The 26,244-nt window shown below is 37.8% G+C and overlaps 1 protein-coding gene across 4 annotated transcripts; it reads left to right on the top strand.

The window, feature by feature from the left end:
• The first annotated feature begins 5,388 nt into the window (after nt 1–5,388).
• eml2 (EMAP like 2) lies at nt 5,389–21,026 on the top strand. Of its 4 annotated transcripts, XM_079481334.1 has the most exons (23): nt 5,389–5,545; nt 5,656–5,904; nt 8,399–8,584; nt 8,933–9,059; nt 9,973–10,077; nt 13,576–13,604; nt 14,054–14,183; nt 14,635–14,784; nt 15,682–15,751; nt 15,921–16,031; nt 16,189–16,284; nt 16,888–17,022; nt 17,283–17,382; nt 17,467–17,621; nt 17,888–18,013; nt 18,129–18,260; nt 18,682–18,749; nt 18,897–18,985; nt 19,072–19,169; nt 19,283–19,370; nt 19,479–19,574; nt 19,760–19,890; nt 19,983–21,020. In XM_079481334.1, exons 2-23 carry the CDS (start codon nt 5,835–5,837, stop codon nt 20,106–20,108), a joined length of 2,418 nt encoding a protein of 805 aa, XP_079337460.1. In that variant the 5' UTR covers nt 5,389–5,545; nt 5,656–5,834; the 3' UTR covers nt 20,109–21,020. The 4 variants fall into 4 exon arrangements, with proteins under 4 accessions (XP_079337460.1, XP_079337462.1, XP_079337461.1 ...); XM_079481336.1 differs by lacking the exon at nt 5,389–5,545 and having other exon boundaries at nt 5,821–5,939; XM_079481335.1 differs by lacking the exons at nt 5,389–5,545; nt 5,656–5,904 and adding an exon at nt 7,297–7,558.
• Nucleotides 21,027–26,244: the final 5,218 nt, after the last annotated feature.

Below are 26,244 nucleotides of genomic sequence, written 5' to 3'. Positions count from 1 at the left end.
AAAATTGTTTAGTTTGGTTTTAAAGTAAGAAACGATGTTCAAATATCACGAATAGGCTAATTGGTTTAATCATTTGTAAATATAATGTCATATATGTTATTAAAAGACATATTTATAATACATTTTTGTGTAATATTAAACTGCCCCTCTCAAAATGACTTGCAACATCCAGGTTACAGGGTGTTATTAGTTTTGAACAACCATAATGTCGCGACTGGCCAATCAGAAGCAAGCATTCAAGTGAGCCGTGAAATAACTGATGATAATTCCTAGAAGCAGAGGATGCATCAAAAATGTATTATATTTTAACAAATTAACTGGGGTTGTAAATCACACATGATTTTAATTGTCTAGAGCCAATAGCCACGAAGAAATTACTCTACTACAGGTCTCTATTAGACCCTATTTTAAGGGTCTCCATTTTAAAGCAGGAATAAAACCTTCACTTCAGGCTCTGTTTTATGGAATTCAGTTTAATCTGTCTCCAGTTTGGAGGAACTTTGTATTTGTTATGTCCTAGTTCCACTCGTCCATTTCGGCAATGATTGTGTTTATGAACAAGTCTAGAAACAAAAATCTTTTTCGATCACAATATTGAGTGAAATAAATATAAAAATATTTCCAAAACATCTAAATCTGGCAACCGTTGTTGGAGGTATTTTAGTCCAGCACATGCCTTGGGCTTTGGACATCCATAGAGAGGCATGTATTCTACATTGATGAAAGATGTGTCTCTACAAATCTGACTGCTTGTACAGCACCATTGAATTTTCTCTTTTTCCAGATATGATTAAACCGATAAGCAATACAAGCAGTTAATTGCATTGCTACACTGGGTGGTAAGTGTTACACTGGGTGTAAGTGTTTCGTTTATGAGAATGAAATGTAATTTAAGAGAATCTTCCTCAATACATTGAATGTACAATACATTGTAACTCCCACTATGTCTGGCACTTTTTTAATTTTAATTTGCTTTCCATTTAGTAATGACTTTTAGTTTCTAAAAAATGTAAATATGAAAATGAGAAAATGTTGTCAAAGTTGACAAGCCCCTAATATTCACAAAGATTGAAAAATATTAAACGCACAGACAAACATAAGGGATGACCAATAGCATACTGATTTATGAAAAAGGAATCACATAATAAAGAGATAATAGGTTTCTGATGGATTGTATAATGTAAACAGTATTAATTTAGATAAAAATAAATAATATTTTTGTTTTCTGTTGTCTATAGTTAAACAAATAATTCATATTATTCATGATTGGGAAATTCAAATCATAGATTGCTTACACAAAACCATAATCAAATCGTGACATCTGATTTGTGCGATGAAGAAACTTTGTCCATGAGTTGACTAAATGAACTACCTGAAAGTAATCCAAGTGTCAAAATGCATAAAAATTTTAATATTCTGGTGTGACAACCGAAACTACTTCAGTTGAATTTTCATACCACCAAAAGGAATGCAGTGCTCAATTAAAACTAAGCTGAAAGACCTCACTGGAACATGTCTGTGAGTCGGGGAGCTGATCTGACGGCTCTAGTTTGCCAGCAGAGATTTGCTACATTCTTAATTCCCATTACCTCAGTTTCTGGCACTATAATTCCTAGAACCCACACTAATCACAGGAGCTCACACTAATAGAAGGGGACAATAACATAAATAACTTGAAAATACAACCAATGGAATTTTCGTTCTTATTCAATCAAAGCTTTTGAAAACATTGCTTTTAGTGCACCTGCAACCAGCTTTCATAACAACTTTCATCATCTCTTCCACAACCTCCACACATATTCTGCAGGGAAATGTCATCGTGGAGCTCAAGTCTTAATCATTCTCTTTGACAATGGCGTTTTTCACATGGCTTTTTTTGGAATCGAAAAGTGTGCAGTATATTTCTCTGCAGGGGACAGCTTTCAGCAGATTACTGAACATGCTCTTTCATTTTAGGAAAGTGTCATGATTCTGCCCTCTCTTGTCTTGATTTTCTGGTCTAGCTGGCATCCCCATCTAGCCGGTCTTCCAGTCAGTGAATAAGCAGGTCTCCCGGGACTTCGTGCTCCCGAGTGCCACCCCGGACTAAGGCTCCCCCACCTACCCCAAACCCCTTTGGACTTCCCCCCATGGACTCATGTGTGTCTAGTTTTGTTACCGTTACCCCCATTGTGGGTGTTTTGTTTCGTGTTTTATAATAAAGTCTTGTTCACCCTCCCCGCTGCCTGCATCTGGGCTCTGCCTCCTCCACGTTCACAACAGGAAAGTACAGCCGCAATCCATATTCTGAAAATCACCTTTTCCACTGCATTTACGTAACATTTTCTTTTTTAGTCTTTCAAAACAATTGTGAACTGAAAATATTTGATAATTCATTCATAAATTATAATCGATAACATTTGGACTTCTTAAATCTATGCAATTCGTCCATTTATAATTCTTATCTCATAAGATAATTATTGGATCTATAATGAAGGCACAGCTTTAGGTGAAAACCCATCTTTTCATCAGCTGATTTTTTTATAAACTGTGTATCCTGCCAGGAGAAGTCGACTTACTGTAAATTTGTGAATCAAGAAATGCAGGTTTTCAGTCATTGCTTAGTGAAGCTGTTTGTTTATTATTGCCATGGCGATGCTGCCATGTGCACAAAGACCCTGTTCTGACATGTATATAGAAATGGACATTTTAGGGCTTTTAAAAACGAGCTCCATTTCATATCCACTTCCACCTTGGCAGTGTGTTTGTAGCAAGACAAATTTATTTTTAATGCAGAGTCATTAATCAAAGACTTACTCATGTATTCAGAGCACAGTTCATATGCAACAATATACAGTATATGGGTGTGTAGGCACTCATTGGTCAGCATATATCATTTTAAATCAGCTATCGGTATTGGAATTTAGTATTGGTGCATTTAGTCTGCCTCTTTTTTACTTTTGTGTTCATGCAGGTTGAAACATTAGGAGATTGAGTAAATGATGACAGATCTTTATTTTTCAGGTGAGCAATCTCTTTACCAAAACACAGGCACACATACACTGATCAGGTCATAAAAATCCTCTGAATCAGTGCTGCAGGAATAGGGAGATGTCTAAGCTTAATCATCTAAATCTCACATCTGAGCTCATCTCTCAATGTTCATCTCTGAAGACCGAAACTGATGTGTATTTCCTCCTGTCGGATACAGCTTTTCAATGGCTTACATGAGTGGAAATGACTCATTTAAACATGTAGTTGAAACCACAGAGTCGTTGGCTTTGTGGCATATTTAAAACACACTTTTTATATGCAATACAGTATTTCATTTTATACAATAAAGTTGAGTTTGTTTCATTTTAGTAATCCACATAAGTAATCAGTACAACAATGCATATTACACATTTACGCAGTTGTTCATCTCTTCCTGACATCAACTCTTTGTAAACATATCTTTGTGTATTGCAAAATGTAAAAAGCTCCCTCATTTCGATAAGTCCCTTTCAATAAAATGAAAAATGTAAATTTGAGCTATATAAAATCAACCTCTGAGTGATAACATTTTCCTATGGGCTGCCAACATAATAATATGCAATTGTTATATGAATTCATTAGAATGAAATACCAAACAAGAATTCATAATGTAAAACTATTCAACTTTCATATTTTCAACTCCCCACTGCTCTTCAAATCACTTCAGCAGATATAAAATGTATCCCCCCGGGGTCCCATCCATTTGCATTTTTGCATTTGCAGCCATGGAACAAATGCATTGCCGTATAAAACCACATGCTTGGTAAGTGTATGACAAACAACTTTTACAGAAATATGATAAGTAGAAAGTTTTCTGCAATTGTCAATAAATGTATGTGTATGAGAAGAAAAGGAAATGTCCACAGGGTGACCCCATGTCCAGTCATGTCTAAGCACAGCTGCAGTCAAACAAAGGGAAACTCTGATATATGTTTCCGTACTGCTGGTGTGCTAAATACACCAGCAGTTTACCTGTAAGGCCACAACCACATCCGTATCAGAAGAGTAGACAGATATCAGTGCTCATGGCTGAAATATATTTCAGATGCTTGTTAAAACAAACTAGAAGACTGATATTTTTTTTAATGCGAGGAAGGTGGATTATGTCCGTACAGCTCACAACTCAACTTAAAGCACTTTAGTTCTGCATCTACTTTAAAGGAAATGGGTCCATTAACATTGGGTTTATAAGCAAGTTACCCAAGATCAGTCTCTGAGAGCACATCAGATTAGAGAGTCACAAATAATATCTGCTTTTTTATAATGGTCTCTATTTTTGCTGCCCTTGGGTGCCTTTTAGATGGTGGATGAATCCAAGTGAAAATCACAATGCACATATTTTTGTTGTTTCTATCTGAAACTTTCAAAAAGTCTGCAAGTGTATGATGTCAAGTTAGAAAAATGTGTTCAGATTTTAAAGGTTTTGTAGTGTAGTCAAGCCATTAGGTATGGTTTGGACAAATCATATTTTCTGTTCTATTTGTTTATAACACACCAGATGTTTAATGTCTGTTTTCTTCTATGATATAAAAGTGAATGATTTGTAGGAGCTGTAAAAATACAAAAGGACAAAAAGCACCATAAAAGCATAAATGTAGTAGATGTAAGTTACTTCAAGCCATCTGAAACCATGATAGCTTTGTGTTCCATGACAGAAAGAAAGCACTCACAAAGTACATACTGTACCATAATAACATAATTTTTTTTGGGGGGAGGGGTTATTTTTATGGTAAAATAAGCCTTGCTTTCAGGGAAGACACATTTGTTTCAGCCCAATGAACAGGAAAATTGTAAATAAACAAAGGTGGTGGTTAAAGCTTCATTGCCAATCGAACTTACTAGACAGAAGTTCAGTGATCAAGCGAAACACAGCAGGTCAAAAGCATTTAAATCTAAGTGGAGATTACATATACAGGTCATTGCACATGAGGATACAGGCTGCATTACTGGAAGATCTATTGCACATGCGATATTCTTCACACCGATCAAAAAAATGTGGGACTTTTTACTCCTTTTTTTATGTTACCTTTATATAGAGTCTGACCTTCACTCTCTCATTTCCATTCAACTGAATAATGTACCATTGAAACTAGAGTTGTATATTGTATGGTGGTGTTACATGCATGTATGTATGTCTGTGTTTTCAAACATCTTTAAAGGTACATTTATAGAGTTTGGTGTCAGTTTATTCTGCTAGGCATCATTATTTCTTTCTTTCATTTAGTACTTATACATGTATGCATGATTACTCCAGTAATATTTTCAAGAAAATAGAACAAGTCACACATTCTAATGCAATTATTAAATCCTTCGTAGCTCAGCAACTGGTTGGAAAATTGACATTTCTTATAAGTGAATAAGTCTACACTGCCCTCTACTGTTAACTACTATAAACAGCAATTGCGTGACTACCAACACCTTTAGTGATTCCCAAGATAAATATCTCTACACCGACAACAATGTTCTATTGATGTCGCATATGCCAATGCAAATTAAGTAAATATACTGATGTGGCCTTTGTCCTCCTGCTTTGGTAATTTGACTAGCTCTCATATTTGAACTCAATACAAACACATATGCTTATGGGGAAACTAACTATGAGACTCCAAGAGTAAACACGCTTTTTTTATTCCCTATGGGTAGCAGCTCGGCGGTGAGACTGTTGCTATAGAAACGCAGGCAGCACAGGTTGTCGTTGACTGCTCGGTGGAAGAAAGGTATTGAGGTTTCACTCGTATGTCAGGAAAGTATCAGGCGGGCGGATCGGAGGATCGGCGAGTGAGAGAGAAACGATATAGGATTGTCGCTATAAAGAAAAGGACATGTCGGAGCGAGTAGCGTCATGTGGAAATCTATGCGACACCAGCACCCTTCTACTGCGATATTGCAACGGTGAGTTTGGCGGCGTGCATGCATAATGAATGCAGGTGAGAGCGTTTGTTTACGTTGCGCAATTCGACTTCGAATGATTCGAATTTTGCGATATTTGTCATTGTCATGATGTCATTTCGAATGTTACATTGACATTCCACCGATGTTATGGAATTGACGTGTCACATTGCGTCACCGTCCGCGAGTGTGCAACAAAAGAAACCTATTTACTGCTTCCCATCAGCTTTCGATTCAATCCCAGCTTCTTTTAATTTTCCTTGACAACACACCTGATTCACTTTGGTAAATTACTGGGTTTTTATCAACCGATTTCAGCTATGCTAAAGGTTAAAAGAATGCAGTGCGTTATTTATTTACTGGGACCCAATAAGTGGGTAATATTACCCCTCTATTAAAACGGATACCTAGGCAACAGTGGTGTCTGTTGATAACAATGTTTCAACGGTCAGTTGTAAACACAGCGTCTCTGTTTAGTTATCACGACTATGACTATTACTGCACAGATTTTGATTTCAATTTCAGTTTTCAAAATGTGATGTGGCCTAAAAAATAATTGTATGATAAAACAGCGAATATTATTCAGTATTTTCTTATAAATAACAGAAGAACAAGAACAAGCGCTTTACAGCTAGACAAGCCAGCAAATAGTAGTAGTTTAAAATGGAACATTGAAACACCATAGAGCACAAAAGAGAGTTAAGAGGAAGAAAAAATTATAAAGACATGCTTATATCAGTCAGTTAAGTCTTATTTAGGAAATCGGGTTGCCATGGAGTCTTCTTGCTATAACCACGATACACAGTTTAAAGCTACTATGTTTCTTAAAAACATTTCATAACACCTTTTGTAAAATACAGGTTCTATCTTAAGGATAGGTATCTGGGTTGACGTGTCACTGGGTCTTCATTACACTCTCTGTACATTGTGGGCATTGTTTTCCAGTAGGTCAGTTTCTGTGACAGATGGTTTGGCTGAACGGCAGATGGAGTGGCAGGCATTATATGATTAAAGTCTGCTGGGTCAAAGATTGTCTGTCCATGTAGTACAGTCCCATTTGGTGTATAAATCAAACAATACATGTTACATGCTTTGTCATGTGTATGTGTCAGAAGTATGGTCTAGACTTTAGGCTGAAAATCTGAGAACATGATAGTAATTTTGATTTATGCAATCAAAATTGGAGTAATAATCTAAATGACAGTATAAGAATGTGCATGTATAAAATAACCATTGTATTTTGTAAACTGTACAATAGATGCACTATATTTGTGCTATTTGTGGACTAGCTGGTCATTGCACTTCCTGGTGGTGACTGACCGATGCATCAGACAGGTCTGGAGTCCAGCCAATCATCTCTCTCCGCCAACATCACCACCAGCAGTTTTATACCGCATAGGAGACGGCAGTGTAGACCAGCGTCCTGTTACAAACATCACCCTTCTCTTTACTCACAGTACAGAGTGGAGAAGGGTGGGGGAGGGAGGGAGAGGTCCAGACACAGGACCAGCCATCCAGCGAGCTAAAGGGGAAGGTGGGAGAAAGAAGCTTTGACTGGGCAGACATTTAGCACCTTTAGGAATCCCCTAGAGAGATATAGAGGATCAGGCTGTCTGAGCAGGTGACTGACAGGTGGACATGCTGACTGAAATGGCAGGTAGGAGGGAACACAACCAGAACGTTATCAATGAATATTTCAGCAGGCTCTGTCACTGAGCATCTGGTTTCATCCAGGCTGCTTTTGTCATACAGCATGCGGCTATACCTTCATCTTCCTTCTTTTCTTTTTCAATGTCCACTTATGCCTTCCGGATGTCACTTTTATAATTCAGTTTATGTGCTTGCCATAATGTGCAGGCACATAAACAGCTTAATTAGATATGCACACGTAATGTGCGTCCCGTTGCATTGCCCTTGGGATGAAACGAAAGGCAAGCAGGCAACGTGTTTACTGTGAAGATTGAGTATGGTTAGCTGATTTAACTTGTTATGGTTTTGTTTACCACGGATATTTATGAAATGAAGTTTGTTTTAGATTTACAGAGAGCATCGGTTAGCATTTGAAACTAACTCGGATGCTTGAAGATGCTTTTAGGCTTGTCGGCTTTAATAATGCTTTCAAATTATTTTAATGGATTGTTGGGCTTTTAATTGATATGAGTAAATAATATAATGTATACATTATATTCTGTCATCATCTCAGTTGTACAATTAAAGAGTGTATCCAAAAAGTTAAAATATAAGAATTTAGTCATTTTATTCCAGTTTTTCCTCCTATAGTCATACTTTTTCCGCAGCTATTTTTGGTCAATATAAAAATGTATTTCATACAGATGGTTTATGATTTTATGATGCATATTTTAAAATGAAGGAACGAAGGAACGTCACGCAGTGTAATTTTCCTTTAATGTACATATATTTCAAAATGTTACTCAAATGTAACAAAGTAAATGTAGCGTGTTACTACCCACTCTGTTTGTCGCTCTCTCTCTCACAGATGATAATGTATCTGCTGGGAGTGGGATGGAGATGGATGACCGTCTCTCTCACCTGGAGCAGAGGGTGCAGCTGCAGGAGGATGAGATCCAGCTGTTGAAAGCAGCACTGGCAGATGCTTTGAGAAGGCTGGGCTGCTGTGAAGAGATCACACAGGCCAGTAGCAAGAAAGGCGGGCCTACTAAAGGTCAGAACTTAAAACATTGCATTTCATCATCACGACTATTAGGCCGGGTCCAGGTCAAAATAATTAAAGTCTCTTAAGGAGGGAAACAGGTGGAAACTTGGCTTGAGCCAAGATGCCAACTGCAAGATTTTTATTTAAACTTGCAGTGTAATGACTAGAGGCCAGTCTGCTGTTTCATGCGAGGTTATGAGATGCAACCTTACTATAAGTTAACTATTAACAGTTACTACAGGCTACATGGATATGATTGTAATATAGATATCATATGATAAAATGCTTTAGAAAAACATCCCTGTGTGAGGTTTAATTTGCATGTAATCTCCCCTGTGCTCTTCTGACTTCCTTTAGTTCGGCAGATACTGCAAGCTCTGCCTTCCAAGCCTCTGACCAATGGCTACGTCCAAACAAAACGCTTGAGTGGCTATCCTTCCTCTCCCTCATCTCCTAAAAAAGAAGTGCTCATGTCTATTAAAAGGTGAGACTCAAGATGTCAAAAGAATATATGTACATCATCAGCCAGATAGTATTATCCACTATTTCAGAACAGCTCTGAGAAATATTGTCACTGTTTCGAACACACACAGTAGGCTACAGTGTGAAATTATTGTAGTTATACGACTTTGGCCTGGAGGTGTCAGTATTGAGTAATGAAAAACCGGCAGAAATTATATGCATATTAACAGGAAAGTTGGTGTTCAGATGTTGTGGCTCTAAGGGATACAGCTACGGCCGGTGTCATATCAAAATATGCGGCGTTCTGCAGATATTTTACATTCTGCAGAGAACCCTTTAGAAATGAGTGGAATTACAGTAATTGATGATAATGTTTAGTAACCACCCACATATAAAAAGCATCGATGATTACACCAGTGCTTTTAATAATGGAACATGTGTGCTTCTGACCAATGGCCTGGTCAAAGCCTGTTTGACTTCATCATGTCGTGAACTTTGCAAAATTTGCTGAATCCCACAGTTAGCAGTTGCTTATCTAAAACACTTGTTTAAACAGTATTCTGACTTACAAAGTTAATCAAAATATAAATCAACTTTACAACAGATCCGATTGTGTACTCAAGACTATGGAAAGCTAAGAGGGAGGATGAAAATCCATTTGGCTATAAATACAAATAAAGAAAAAAATTATAAAATAAATTCATGAATGCATAAACACCGAAAGTTTGGTCATGAAGTTATGCATAATTAAAAATGATTGGCATTAATTTATTTCTGTACATGTGTTTCTCATAAATGTACTTGTGTATTCCTTTATTCATTTTTACAAAAGTCATTTACTTGTAGCCTTGTATGTCTCTATAGTTGTAAAATTGTAGTGCTAGTATTTCCTTGTGCTTCATCACCAGTTTCTTGTTTGTGTTTCTGTGTGTTAGGAAGAGTATGTCCACAGAGCGTCTGTCCACGGTTAGGAAGGAGGCGGCAGACTCACGCAGCAGAACCACCTCATCTAGCAGCTCAACTGGGGGAAAGAGAGACAGGTAATCTCAGGGTGTTTACTACAAAGTACAAGTAAGTGTGCAACAGCTGCCAGAGTATCTAGGATTATCACATGGCTTTCAGGAATAGTCATACTGACATATAAATGGAATTAAATGACAGATTAACTAAGGCTGTAAAAAAACTGAACTGAAAAAAGGAGCACCCGTGCCTCAGAAAGCTGTGTTCTAAACTATTGCAATAGGATGTTCGAATGCAGTCCTGCCAGCAAAATCACTGCTAGGTAGCAGAGCAACAAAGTCAGCTGCCTATAACCTTTCAGACACAGCATGAAAGCCTGTTTTGACTGTTGTCTACAAGTAGTAATCAATCTTGTGTCTCGTAGCACTCCTTAGTCTGTTTCTTCTAACACCGTAGCACATTTAAACGGAATAATATTAAATAGACTATTTCATCTAGCTAAGTTACTTAATGTAACACTGTATTTCCTGTATTGCCATGAATTATGATTTTGGGTCAAGACAGATGAAAATTAAATATCAGCATATAATTACAGTAGATGACAAACCAAACCTTTGGTCAGGGAGACACCCATTGCTTATTAGGTTTCTATTATGTGCACTTGTATACTGTAACAGTAAAATGGATTTCTCACCTGCATGCTGGGACTGTGTCGTTTCTTATGAAGAACGTATTTTTTATTTATTCAAATTTAACCACAACTGTTGCATTGTTGTCCAAAGACTAAGAAGACTTAAAGGGATGCAGTTCACTTCTGTTCGATTCTGTTGTCATTCATCTTTTTTCATTTAAAACCTGTATTGTGACTCTTACGTCTGTGGAAGATATTTTGAGAAATGTCTCAGTGGTTCTGTGTCCAGTACAGTGGAATCAATGGAGATCAATGTTGTTGGGTTACCAACATTCTTCAAAATATTTCCTTTGTTTGTTCTGCCGAAGAAAGAAAGTCATACAGGTTTAATATTTGTTTATATTAATTATACTTCTATTCATATCAACAATACGAAGCAATAAAAGCTCCAATATAATAAAGGGTTAACTGTCAGTTCAAACAAGTTTCTCTCTACACACCTGCAGGGTGTTTGTACAGCAGATAATCCCACATGGTAGTAGCGTTTTATCTGTCGTGGTACTTGTTTGAGACTAAACTTTGTATAACACATGGTAGGGCTGTGCAATTAATCGAAAATTAATCATAAGCGGCAATTTTGGCCTTCAGCAATTACAAAGACAAAATAATCGAGGTAAACGATTATTGTGCCGCATTCCATTTTGCAAGGAACCTCTCTTTTTCTTGTAGTATAAATCCACAGCGCACACCTTTCTTTTACTGCTATTTCTTTACACTTTTTTTCTTTTTCAGTTAAATTCAGAGTTGACAAGCCAAGTTTATTTTCTATGTTGATTTAAAGGTTAAGGAGTAATCGTTTTAAATAATCGGGATCTCACTATTGGCCAAAATAATTGCGATTATGATTTGTGTCATAATCGAGCAGCCCTAGCGCACGGTAGCACTGTGCATTCACTTGGTTAACACGCTCACCACTGAAACTTCTCTTGACCAAAGAGTGCATCATATTACTGCATTGAAGCACTGGGGGGTGTGGTCACCCAGAAAGGGGCTGTCATGCATACTGAGGAAGTGTCCTGCCATTGGCTAGTGAGGTCCATATTCCTGCGGGGCTGAGGTTAACTCAAACAAGGAACTCAGTCTTTCGCTTGTCGCTTCTGCAAATTCTTGCCTGAACTTGAACTGCAAAACGGAAAAGTCAACATGAAGAAATCCACAAGGTACAAAGCTTTTTGGTTAGTTTAAAAGACCAGGTTTTGGTAGATTGCATTGTGGGTGAGTTTGAGCGGCTGTTTTCTGCTTCCTGCAACAAAGCAAATAGTGGTAGGCAAACATGAATGTTCTCATCCGGATCCATGAAAACGCTACCAAAACATTCTATAGTGTATATGGAATCACTTTGTTTTATCTTAGAAAATGGGGACTGCAGATCATGGGCTTTATTTCTTTATACTTCAAAGGCAAATCTGTTACAAGTTTTTGTTTATTCTTCATTTGTACTTGACTTTGATGGTGTTATGTGTGTTTCCTTTTGTTTGTTTGTTTGTTTGCATTGCCTTGTAGGTTTTGTGCATGAGTCATGTAGCCAAATTATGCTTGTTTCCATCTGGCTTAGATTACCAAGACGAAACAGTTATTGTGTTCCCAGCCTTCATTGAAGTTGAAGATGTTCTCACATGTAATGCGCTTTACAAACCGTCTGTGTATTGTTAATTTGCCGTTCTGAACTATTGTACTAGTAAGCTATTGATGCTCAGTCGTATGAAACTCATCCACTGCCAAATTAGACTAAGTGCCTTACAGGAAAGATAATGGTTTTGAAGAACATCACAATCTGTAAATGCCTGTCAGTCACTCATTCATTTCCTATTGTTGTTTTAACTTAAACTTCAGAAACACTATGCATTAAAATCTAGTGTGTATTGTTTTTCTGTATAACATCTAGCAAATATCTAAGTATATTGGTATGAACGGGTGTGTTTAGTGTATTAGTCTAGGGCTCACAGTTCCTTTTAAGTGCAGGCACATTACTGCTACACACTTAAACCATTATATTGGGCGTGTTTGCTACATAGACTATATTGATCGGTGGTGAAATAGTTTTTTTCCCAGTGTGTGCTAATGGAAATGGACTTGTTTTCAGGCTAGCTGAGATAACTCTGATAAAACAGCACCAAAAATGTTAATTTACATTATGGTTGAGTCCAGTAGCACTATGGGATTGTTTCAGGATTGAGACCGTCTTTCGTTTGTTCCTTGCTTTGGTTGCAGCTTTAATGAAGGTTTTGGAGGGTTTATTGTTGCATGGACACAAACAGAACATTTTTGGGCTGCCACCCACAATCTGTCTTCCATTTACATAACAGCCTTTTTTTGCCCTCGCTCTGAGGAAAGCTTTTTATTAGAATGCCAATCCTAGCCAGTTTTTCATCAATACTGGATTGATGGGTCTGATTTGTTATTGATGTACATGGACGCTGCCTGAGACAGTCTGTCAATCATACCTGTCTTGCATCAGCAGACAGGAAGTGAAAGCAATGTGGTTAGAAAAAGCGTATACAAAATGCACGCACAGACAGAAAAGCAGAAAATGTTTCGTGTGGGTCTTACATTTATTGGCAGTGTTTTAATAAATGTTTTGGGGTTTTGGAAATAGTCCCCCTCCCACCCCAAATAAGCTTTGGTTGTTCAAACAGACCCTGAAACATAGTTTTCTCTACATTACATAGCTCTGTGAGAGAGGCCACATGCATGAAAGCAGAGTCAGTTATAAAGGCTAAATTCTGAGAATTAGACATCTTACAAAACGCACAAAGTCAAACAAAACAAACCTTTGGAAGTGGTTTGAATGTTTTGTTCAACTTATGCAGTAATCTTTTATGTCAAAAGGCTAATGGTCTGTGTGTAATAGAAGAATGACAAACCTTTGTCTCTTGTGTTCTTGCAGCAAATCCAAAGAATGTACCTTCAATGCAGGTAAGTTTGTGTTTACTTTTCTGGCATAATATAGTTAAAATAATACTTAAAAATAGCAAAAAAAAACTAAATAAGAACTAGCAACCACCCAGAATTCACTGTCAACCACATTACAGTTCCATAGCAAAACACGAATCCCTTGAGTAGTTTTGCATAAATAAGCACCACTCCGGTTTTACTCAGTTAATGTAAGTGTAGTTTTTAGTGTACTTAAGTATCCACATTTTGATAGAAATATGGCTGTATAGCATTTGTTTAAAGACAATGACTAAGCCTATTAAATGTTTTCGTAAATTGCTGACCAGATCCCATTATCATTCACATTAAAACCATTATGGTTTGGCAAGCTGGTTTCTAAGTGATCACGGTCCCACAAGACATCATTTAACAAAACAATGGTTTATTTCTTGTTTGTGTTTAGCGGCTAATGTTCTGTCTTTCTTTAACAGATGATGGTTACGTTAGGATGTTTATACGTGGCCGTCCAATCACGATGCATATTCCAGACCAGCTGAAGGACAGCTACAGTCTTGATCACAGGGTGGCGCTGCCAGAACGCAAGCTGAAGCTTCAATGGGTGTATCCTTACTTTTGTCCCGGTCATGGAAATGCCATAGAAGTTGCTTAACTTAGTCATAGTTCACCCAAAAATAAAGATTCTGTTATCATTTGCTCAACCTCTTTTCATTTCTTTCAAACCTGTATGACTTTCTTCTGCAGAACACAACATAAGATATTTTAAATAATATTGGTAACTGAACAATGGTGACACAAAACCAATGCAAGTCAATGGGTACCACCATAGTAAATTCCATTTTTGGGTGAATTATCACTTTAACTGTTCAAGTTGATGAAGATGTGCAATTCCAGTGTATAATTGAAACATTGTTGGTTTTCAAGAGAAATCCACTTATTGATATTTAATTATTTAAATTACTTAAATCCATAATTGAATTTGAAATAAATTCAAGCCCATGTTCTAAGTAGGCATGTCATTTACATCCAAGTTTTGCTTAACACTGTTCATCAGGTACGGCTACAGGGGAAGAGACTGCCGTTCTAACCTTTACCTGCTCCCGACAGGAGAGATTGTGTACTTCAATGCTTCTGTTGTGGTGCTGTATAATGTAGAGGAGCAGCAGCAGAGACACTATCTGGGCCACAATGACGACGTCAAGTGGTAAATATCTTGATTTTATTGAATGGGGACTTGATGAAACTACGGAGCACAACAGTGACTGCTTACATTTTTAACATCCTTTTTCTGAAAGGGCTTTTTTCATATTTTTTATATTCAAAGTGTAGTGCAAAATGTTTAGATATAAAAAAAGTAAAACCCATATATGTGGACGTGTATATGAGATTAAAATGTACTAATGTTCTAATCTACTAGTCAAATTTGTGGGTTTTGCTGAAGCACAATGTATATCATCACAATCTCTACTAAAGTTTTTATCACGTTTTGATATAAAACAATTCCTCCGTAGAGAAAGAATGAAACCTTTCACTCCCAAATCATTACTGTACGGCTCTGCTGAGCGTGACAAATTCATCTGTGGTTCTGCTTGAACTAGATCATTGCAGTTACTGTGTTCTTATCATCTGAATGAAAATATACATTGTTCCGGTGCCCATCGCGATGCAAAAAGAGCCGTTGTATTCAGGAAGTGTTAACAGGTTTCAGGCAGATTTGCATTTTTCTGGTCAGATCTTCCGTCGCTTGTCTTATCTTGAAGATAAGAGATCTACCTGATGATTCTATCTTGCAGTATATTTAAATACACTTGCAATTAAACCACATCTCTTCTGCCTTCTTTTTTTTCTCTCTGTTCATAGATTTTATTTCTGCCATACACCGTGTTAACACATCTAGCATGTTTTTGTAGTAAAATGATCAAATTACTTTGTTGTGATGCTTGTCTGGAATGCTCACTGAGCTCGCTGGTTCACAAAACAACCCGGGCTGTTTACTAAAGGTTTTTTGGACTAAGCTACATTCATGCTACAGTTCCCTGGAGAGTGAGAGATGGGAAAGCTTTCCTGACAAGCTCTGATCCGAAAAATGCTTTCTTTGCAGTTTGGCCGTCCATCCAGACATGGTCACTATAGCAACCGGACAAGTTGCCGGCACATCCAAAGATGGCAAAGTAAGTTGACATTTACATTTCATAGTATAATGTGTTGAGATAAAACTCAATGCACTCTTGATCTCATTCTGTTAGATCATCAAATTGGCCTTAAGTGTGCATTAGTATTGTTATTTATTGGCTTTAATATACATCAGAGAAGATCTTAGACGCATATCTTTCCCATCAGCCTCTGCAGCCTCATGTTCGTATCTGGGACTCTGTCAGTCTGAACACGCTTCATGTGATCGGAATGGGTGTGATTGACCGAGCTGTCACCTGTGTGGCCTTTTCCAAGTCGGTAAGGAGTTTCAATTCTGTATAAATGGTCTGTCATATTGTTAACCTTAGTCTTGGCTTTATAATATACATAATATGTATTTGTAGTCTTCATAATATACACGAATAGTGCACAATGGTAGTGTTTTACATAGCTGTATTATCTTTTCCGCTCTCAGAATGGAGGTGCTCATTTGTGTGCGGTTGATGATGCAAATGACCACATTCTGTCTGTTTGGGACTGGCAGAAAGAAAAACAACTGGCGGAAGTTAAGGTAAGGTCTGTCATGCTGCCAAAAAATGTGTATGAGCTAGGAAGCAATAAAGCTTACCTTACTGTACAATCATGCTGTGGTTATCCAAGGTTTCTTACAGACAGTTTTATGTCCTGTTTTACTCAGTCAGATGGGTTGTGGGACTTTAGCATATCAGTGTCTATTGCAGATTTAAAGGTCCAATGTAAATTTTTTTGGAGGATCTATTGACAGGAATGCAACATTATAAACATAACTATGTCTTCAGAGGTGTATAAAGACCTGACATAATGAAGCATTATGTTTTTATGACCTTAGAATGAGCTATTTCTTTCTAAATACACCGCAGGTCCCCTTGCATGGAATTCGTCGTGTTGTTTCTACCGTAGCCCTAAATGGACAAACTGCTCTATAGAGCGCATTTTGGAATACGTTATCTCCTTTGGTTAAGAAGTGAAAACGTGACGACAGTTCTATGTCAGCCTCCATAGTGCTTTGAAAGGGAGGGGAAGGAGTGAAAGTGAGCCTTTGGTGCCACTAGATTCTGTTCTCAAGATATTTGTTAAAAAATGACACTTTTAATAAACCTATGCTTCCTAGTCACACATACTCGATATTTTGCAGTGTTCCAATGATTCTGTGCTGGGTGCTGTCTTCCACCCTATGGACGCCAACCTGATTTTCACTTGTGGGAAATCTCATCTTACCTTCTGGACAATGGAAGGAAAAACTCTTACAAAACGTCAGGGACTGTTTGAGGTTTGCCGAATTTCTGTGTTAATATTTTTTCATGCAATGTCAGAAGACATTGTAAATGAGACATTTCATCTAATTAGTTTGTTTCCTTCACAGGAAATAGGGTGGTTGTTTTTGTTTAACAAGAGAGAATTCTGACAATGTTGTCAAACTCTGTTGGTTGCGTTCAAAATCCGTTTGGCTCAAGAATGCATGCTCGGTTCCATAGGGATACTTGGTACTAACTAGATTTGTAATGATTTCTTATCTTTCTTTAAATCCAGAAACATGAAAAACCCAAGTATGTACTCTCTGTTGCCTTTGCTGAGAATGGAGATGCAATCACAGGGGATTCTAGTGGAAACATTTACATATGGGCAAAAGGTTTTTAAAAAGTAACTGCTACTAAATATCCACTACCTGATTTGAGATTTGTAACTTATCCTGCTGAACCTCGTGTATTTAAAGGTGGAAACAAGATCAGCCGGGCGGTTTCAGGAGCCCATGATGGTGGGATATTCTCTCTGTGTGTGCTAAAGGATGGAACGCTGGTGTCCGGAGGAGGAAAAGACCGTAAAGTTATTCTCTGGGACCATGATTACCGTAAAAAGAGTGAGATGGAGGTATGTTTTATTCTCTGTGTTATTCCCTGAATCCAAAAAAACAATTCTATGAATTTTTATGAAAGATGACATTCAGAATTAAATCCAGATGGCAAACGGACTTTGTTAATGATTTCCATGAAATCCAGAATTCCTTCAGAAATGAAACATGATTTTTTGATCTGATCATATTCTTAGAAGTGAAGTGTATTCCAGGCAGTGCGTGTTTCTTATTTATTAGATCCAGATACATATACAATACTCCAGCTGAATTCACAATGTTTCAGGTTTCTGAGGCGTACGGCCCCGTCCGTACTTTAGCAGAAGGAAAACAAGATGAGCTGTTCGTGGGAACAACTCGAAATGCTGTTCTGCGGGGCTCTTTCTCAGGTTCACTCACACCCATTGTTCAGGTATAAATTATACTATGCTGTTTATGAAAGGTGTTTTTCAGAATATCTGCAGGATCAATATGTTCTTTCTCTGGGTTATCATTCTTACCCTGGTATCTATGTATTCTTGTAAAAGGGTCACACTGATGAGTTATGGGGACTGGACTTGCATCCCACTACTGAGCAGTTTGTGACGTGCGGTCAAGACAAGCAGGTTTATCTCTGGGACACCAGCTCTCATCTGCCTCTGTGGAGCAAGGCCATTGAGGTTATTAGGAACATTTGAAAACATCAGAAAAATTCTATTTCACAGGCTCTGTAGGTTGTGTGTGCCCATAAAGTCACAATACCGTAATGGGGTCTTAAAGGGATAGTTCACCCGAAAATGAAAAGTCTGCATCATTTACTCACCCTCTTGTCATTTCAAACCTTTATGACTTTGTTTCTTCTGCAGAACACAAAAGATGATATTTTAAAGAAAGTTTTTAACCGAACAGCACTGGACACCATTCACTTTATTTTATGGACACAAAACCAAGTGAATGGGGTCCAGTTAACAGCATTTTCCAAAATATGACAAGAGGGTGCATTTTTATTTTTGGGTGAACTGTCGCTTTAAGTAAACTTACAGTACAATTTAGATTTTTGTTTTAATTTTATCTTTGTTTTTTATGTTTTGTGGGCTTCAGGACCCTGGCCGTTCTGTTGGATTTCATCCTAGTGGTGCTGTGCTTGCTGTAGGCACCATGACAGGAAGGTATGTTTGCACATGGGAACAGTACAAAAAGGTTTGCTTTAGCTAAACAAAGCATTGAAGTTGAGATCCTCTATTAAACTGAAAAAACATTTGTGTTTTTTACGTATTTTGGTGTCTGAATTCCGCCAATCCTTCGTAACCTTACAGGTGGCTGGTGCTGGACGCCGACACACGGGATCTTATCTCTATGCATACAGATGGCAATGAAATCATCTCAGTTGTTAAATATTCCCCTGGTGCGTTACATGTTTTATGCTTTTTAGCCATAACTTATTTTCATTCACATAAAATGTCCGCTGACAAGTCCTTTTTCTCTCTGTAGATGGGGCGTACCTTGCTGTGGCTTCACATGACAACTTTGTTTACATCTACTCTGTGACTGAGAATGGCAGGAAATACAACAGAGTTGGCAAATGCACTGTGAGTTACAAGGAAACAAAATGTCCCTTGAAAGATATCTTGATCATGAATTGATCATGAAGGTCAGGCATGATGTTTTTGTAGCATTCATTTTATGTGTCTCGCATCCACAGGGACACTCCAGTTTTGTTACTCATCTTGACTGGTCCACCGACAGCCAGTTTATTGTAACCAACTCAGGCGACTATGAGATTTTATACTGTGAGTTGTTTATGTTCCTAACAGTTTAGTCAGTGAATGTAGATCAGATATGATTCTTATGCTGACCTGCGTCTTGTTACCTGTTGTTTCTTGAATCTTGTTGAAAAGGGGAAGCATCGACTGGTAAACACATTACTAGTGCAGATGTGGTGCGCAACCTGGAGTGGGCCACCTCCACCTGTGTGCTTGGTTTCAATGTGTTTGGTAAGTCACATAGATTCAAAATTCACAATTCTCAAGCCCACAGTTTACCTGGAAATGTTTTCTCAACTTTGATGTTCCAAACCGTTTTGCTGTTGGTTTTCACCTGGAACACAAAAGCTATTTTAAGCTCTTGTTACCAAAATGCACCTCATCTTTTTTGTTACTTTATCTTTTGCTGTTTTCAGGAATCTGGCCAGAAGGTGCAGATGGCACAGACATTAATGCTGTATGCAAGTCACATGACAAAAATCTCCTCGCTACCGCTGATGATTTTGGCAAAGTGCACTTGTTCTCCTACCCCTGTCCCCAACCAAGGGTGAGATTATTGTATTCAATTGCATCCTAGCCCTTGAAATACCAATCCAATCCCCCTATTCAACCAACTCACTCCCTGTTCTTTCTCCTCAGGCTCCCAGCCATATCTATGGTGGGCATAGCAGCCATGTGACCAATGTTGCCTTCCTCCATGACGACAGTCATCTTATCTCTACTGGTGGAAAGGACACCAGCATTCTTCAATGGGTGCTCGCTTAGCAATACAATACCGGAGCAATTCTGCTGCAACCTCACTGTAGATCTCTGCCCACTAGAGGGCAGCACTGCTGTGCCTATTTTCTTTTTTGACTGTCCTTTACTGTGTACTTTGTTTTTGGGGTTTCCATTAATTGCTGGTATGGGCCAGTTTTGTCACTTATCCAGGTGTATCGTGATGTTTAAGGGGTGGAGGTGGATCTTAGTTCAACTGTGGTTAAGTGAGGTGTGCACTTTGGTGAAGGGCCACCAGAAGGAGCTCTAGTGATGGAGAGTAAGCATGTTCTGAGATGTTGACACTATTTAACCCTATTTAAAGAGTTTTAGCTGCTGTTTGTGTTGCTGAAGCCTATAGAATATATAAAATGCAGTTACGTAGTGGAGGTATTTTAATATGGGAAGGACATAATAATGTTGTGGCACTTCGCTTTTGATGCATATCTAGAGGTGAACTTAAGCTGTGCTTTGCCTTTTATTTGTTAATAAAGATTCTCACATAGCAATTGTGTTTTCTTCGACAATGTATGTTTGACGAACTAGCAGCACATTTCTACAGCTCTATGGTGATTTGCATATACATTTTGTATTGAATTACGTTTCGATCAACTGACAACCCTAACCATGATGGCCTATCTACGATGACCTATTAACAAAATAGAATACTACTCTGTATTTTTGTTTTATGGTCCTTAAGTCATCTCACTTCTGCCTCCCAGTAGAAGCACATGAAGAAGTATGTACTGTATTTACAGCCAACATTTACATGGAGACAGTCAGAAAGGTTATCAGGTAAAAGAAACCCAACAACGTAAACAAACAACTGCAGCATTTACAGTTTCAAGATACAGACGCCCAGGCCAGAGCATATGCAGTATGTGTATCTATTCTAGCATTGGATTTAATTTAATATTAAATAGAATTAAAGAAAATAACTATACGTGTGTTTTACAATGGTGTTTTTTATTTATACACTTGGTAGACACTTTTTCAATGCAACTTGCAGTGCATTCAGACATTTTGTTCTGTGGAATTAAACTCATGACACCAAGTCTCATTGAATATCAAAATGTAAAACATCAGCTTTTTCTATTTCTTCCTTTCTTTTCTTCTTTCCTATGTGTCTTATGAATAGGATGGAAGAAGTGGCTGCAATATTTTTTTGCGATGTCAGAGCTGAGTACAGCAATAAGGTACAGTGAGGGCTGGCATCAGCTTACTTCAAGAAACGCATCACTTTTCGCTTAACCTGATATTTACGAACATATTGAGCACTGGAAATCTCTTTCTGTGGTGTTTGCAGTGGAATCCCTTCATCCGCACATATATCACTCCGTTTCTGGAGTTAATAATATGTAACGTTAACAGCAAACAAAAAACATATTCAAAGAGGAAGTGAAAATCTTGGGTAATTGGTTGCATGGCAACGGCACAGTAGATATTGGCTTTTAAACCTTTGTGTGTGGGAGTGAAGATCTACAGCTCTCAATCTAGTGAATGAAAGGGGAAATAACATCTTAGTGAAATGAAAAGCCCCCCTTCTTTTCAGGCAAACACTTCTTGGGGAAAATTGGCCAGATGGAATGTTCTCTATGGCTGGGATGAGCGGCCGCCTCAAAAGTTTTTAGACCAAGATTAAAGCTAATTGAAGCTCAAATTAGACCTGCTTTTAAGTCATAAAAAGTCGAGGCATCTTTCCAATAAATCTTTTGTGCCTTGAATTTAGATGTTCTCTACAAAGGAAGAACAAATGGATGTTGTTCCTGGGATGCCAAACATGAATCTGTTAAACCAGACAAATTTAGGGGTTTTGTATTATAACTGGAACGCTTTATAAAGGGATAGTTCCCCCAATACTGACAATTCTGTCATCATTTACTTACCCTAAAGTTGTTCCAAACCTGTTTAAATGTCTTTGTTTAGTTGAAGACAAAGATATTTGGAAGAATGTTATCAACTGAGATTTCTGGGGCACCATTGACTACCATAGTTAAAATAATTATTGCATATGTTTTGTTCTGTTGAACATCAAGTATAATATTTTGAAGAATGTAAGAAAAGAAGCCCCTTTGACACGCATTTTAATTGTAGTCAACAATGCCCCAGAAATCTGTTGCTATCGTTCTTCCAAATATCTATCTTTGTGTTCTATACAACAAAGAAATGTATACAGGTGTGAAACTATCACCTTAAATAGTCTCAAAATATCTTATTTTGACCTCTGAAATAAATGGTTATCTATTTTAAAAAGGGTGGCCTTGGCAAAATATCAAGCAGCACATTTCAGATCCTTGTTTTATAAAAGTTTTCGTCTGTGAAATAAATTTGATTTCTCTAAAAAAAATTCCTGCCTGAGGCGAAGTGTTAATCATAAAATGGATAAAGATAGACTTGCACTTGATATATCAAGCTTGGGTTATCAAAATAACAGAATGTCCGTTTCCCATATATTTTAGTTGAGTTTTTCCTGAGGTTGCCATGTAATGTAACAGCATGCTTGCAAAGGAATCTAATGTAAGAGGACTTCTTACGGAGTCTCTTTGTTTGAAACCCACAGTAATTCTGTGCTTTTTCCTTCTCCAGAGTAAGAGCGCGGTCACGTCCATTACAACTTTTATGTCTGCATTCTCATTCCAGTTTTCTTAATGCTGTGTATAAATAAAGGGAAAAGGAAGTTGTTTTCTTTAGTTTTTCATAAAACTTTTTACATAACAGTATGCCCTGATACAGTATCTTAAATCTTATCTCCCGGTTCTATTTTGGTTAACAAAGTGCACAAATATGAATGTTATATCCATCAGTAATTAATTTCTAATACACATTTGTTTCATAAGCAGAATGCCTGCCTCCGTTTTACATTGCCTTTATAAATAAACATTTAAATAATTAGTCAGATAGCCAAGCTTTGTAGCCGGTCAGACGGCAGTGTGACTTGACATTATGTCCTCGTCTCATTCCAAAGCCACAGTTTTCAGCTGTCTACTAGGAGATGAGGTGACAGAACAAGAAAATAAGCAAAGCTGTCCACTGGGATTGCAAGTCAACGTGGGATGGGGTGGGGGAGTGAATTTGTGCAAGATGTCCTTAAACAGTGCAAGGCACCAGCCTTGTGTGTCATGCACTTTCTGACCACCTCGCTGATATGAATTCCCATTCCAAGCAGTCCATTCCCAAAACCGATTTATATCTGATGTACAAGATTTGCAGATGCATCAGTAACTTTTAAGGGATTTGAAGATTGCATCAATTTTGAAAATGTAATGCAAATCCTCCCCATGCTATTTCTGACAGCCATTCCACACGCATCCATTATAGCCTGTATGCTGAATCTGCTATGACTTTTGGCTCGGTCTCACCAGACATATTTTATGGGTCTGACATTGGGGGTTAATAACGGTGTAATGGAACTGATACCACAGCATTCCCTGGGACAGAACATCAGTGCTGATTAATGTTACACTGTATATACTGTAGAATGTGATACTATCTCATCTATTTGACTAAAAGGGATAGTTCACCCCAAAATGAAAATTCTGTCATCATTTACTCAGCCTTATGTAATTTCATACCTGTATAAATTAATTTGTTCTGATAAACACAGAGAAATATATTTGGAAGAATGTTAGTCATTTTCAGTTCTGTGACATCATTGACTACCATGGTAGGAAGATTAAATGGTTGTCAAAGGTGCCCGAGAACTCTTTGTTTTCCTAAATTCTTCAAAATGTCTCATTATGTGTTCAACAGAGCAAAAGAGCTCTGTTATTCCTACTATGGTAGGGGATGATGTCCCAGAAATGTAAGCTTCAGCGCAAGTTCTGCCAGGAATACTCAATCTTGCAATGCTCACTACGTTTAGACCTAACCAATCATCACCTAACCAATCACCATCTAACACTGGAATATATAATATCGCCACTTACCCTCTGTTTGCGTTTGCAGTTGAAGCAGCAGACATTAACCCCCATCCTCCCCACCACCAGCAGTAGAGCCTCTGTCCACTAACCCCAGGGGGGTTGGCTGCCCCATGCCTTCATCTTCAGGCAGGAAGTGCAGGAATTCTTGACCCTCTGGATGCGAGCTACGGACAGGGCAACTATATATTTACCAATTTTGCACCTTGTCGCTGATCAGTTGTTTAATAAATGTTCATTGCCAAACATTTTGCCTCCCGAGTCTTTCCGATAGAACTGAAAATCGCTAACATTCTTCCAAATATCTTTCTCTGTTTTCATTGGAACTAAGACATTTATACAGGGTTGACACAACCTGAGGGTGAGTAAATGATGACAAATTTTTCGATTAACAATCGATTTAAATCTAGTGTATTATTATACAGTATCATAAATAATAATCATTTACTTTAGTGATGTTAAAGGGGAAAGGTGCTAGGTATTCTCAGAAACAATTTATTATTGTGGCTGCTGGAAACAACCAAATCGCCATGCCTCAGGGAATGTAACAAATTACCATACCTAACATTTACAGCCGTGCATTTTAACAGTTACAGTACGACTAAGTGTGCATCAAGATTAGAGCACTGTTGTCCACAGAAAACAACAACTGAAGCTATAGGCTCATTTAAAAACCATCTTTGAAACTGCTGTTTTGATTCTAAATGTGAATTTATGTTTTATCGATCTGCCTATTTACTAAGTTAGAGAAAGAAAGTACAGATGTTAAGGCCAGAGTAGTAACCCTATATTGTTTTCTTCTTAAGCTACACATGTTAATTATGTTGCTCTTATCTCCTTGGAGATTTACTGGCTGTTTATCAGGCTTGTTTGCAGTGCATTTGACACATTCCATTTGTCACAGCTGCGGGTTGGCGTTGCAAAGTTATTGTGACCTATTGGAAGCGGAATTATAGATATACAGACTTTGTCATGCATAATCCCAGATCTAGAGCATAATAGAAATGTAAAACGGTTCTCAAGTGATAATGCTGCTCATCGTAAGCATGCAATCTCAAGTGATTGGAGAGTGGAAAGTGTTTCCAAGACTAATGTAGAACAGATGTCCTCTGAGTGATGCGTTCTTTGTTTGTTCATCAAACAATCAAACTGCTTTTATGCAGCTTTTTTTTACGGTGTTGATTTTTTTACCTGGCGCAACTAATCATGTTTTCAGAAAGAGAGTGCAGTTAGGAAAAGCCTAGCATGATAATGGACTCTAATGGGCTCCTGGGGAAAAAGCATTGTGATGGAGACAGTACACGAAGAAGATTCCATCAATCTTAAAGGTAAGTTCGGTTTTAAGTGATTTCAGATATAATGCAAGTAGCTGAAAACCATTGCGATATAGTGTTTCACACAGTTGTGGAGCTGAAAGTTAGAATTCACCCAAAAAGGCCAAAGATTATGTGCTAATGTATTCACACTCTTGTCATTTCAAACCTGCAGAACACAAAAGCTGTCACCGAACAATGGCGGTACCCATTCCCTTCTGTTGTATAGACTCAAAACCAATGCAAGTCAAAGGGTGTTGTTTGGTTACCAACATTCTTCAAAATATCTTCTTTTGGGTTCTGCAGAAAAAAGAAAGCCAAATTAAATGTATCTCTATTTATCTCATTTAAATGACAAGAGGGTGAGTAGCCCTAAATGATGACAGTAGTTTCCTTTTTGTGTGAACTATCCCTTTAATATAGAACTGGTATACAGTATGAGTCTAACAATAAATATGTAACTAAGAGTTTAATGAACCAATGTCGCTTAGAAGAAAACAGATTTTTCTTGTTTTATTCCTTTCGAGAAAGACATGAGAAAAAAGCCTTTAATGCCCCTAACATTGCGAGTATTATTAGTAAGCATGTACAAAAGTCAATCCACCCAATAAAAAACAACCTAGCATAGCTTTACTGTATTAAATGTCAAATATTTATTTGTCATGTATGTCAACTCAAACGGATGAAATGATGCGATAAAACAACTCATCTAAAACAAATCTCGATTTTCCGTCTCAATACTATAATGGGACGATCAGTGTTGGGTAGGATACGTCACATATCTCCGTAACCTCGAGCTGCACACTGTCATTTTGCGCCTTGTAACTTCGCGAGTGTTTATGCCTGTCCGACGGTGTGATGGGAACTACATGAAGGACATTTGACGCTACTTTAAACAGTGCTGCCTTTCGATGT

Source organism: Barbatula barbatula (genome assembly GCF_947034865.1).
Source record: "Barbatula barbatula genome assembly, chromosome: 19".
Taxonomy (NCBI): Eukaryota; Metazoa; Chordata; class Actinopteri; order Cypriniformes; family Nemacheilidae; genus Barbatula; species Barbatula barbatula.
Note: the sequence above shows the minus strand (reverse complement) of the source record. Positions and strands in the feature narration are given on the sequence as shown.

Excerpts from the sequence above, each read along its gene's own strand:
- eml2 (XM_079481334.1), top strand. The coding sequence starts at position 5,835 with ATGTCGGAGCGAGTAGCGTCATGTGGAAATCTATGCGACACCAGCACC. Across the intron at positions 10,078-13,575 it reads ACTGGGGGAAAGAGAGACAG|CAAATCCAAAGAATGTACCT; the intron begins GTAATCTCAGGG and ends GTGTTCTTGCAG. Across the intron at positions 13,605-14,053 it reads AGAATGTACCTTCAATGCAG|ATGATGGTTACGTTAGGATG; the intron begins GTAAGTTTGTGT and ends TTTCTTTAACAG.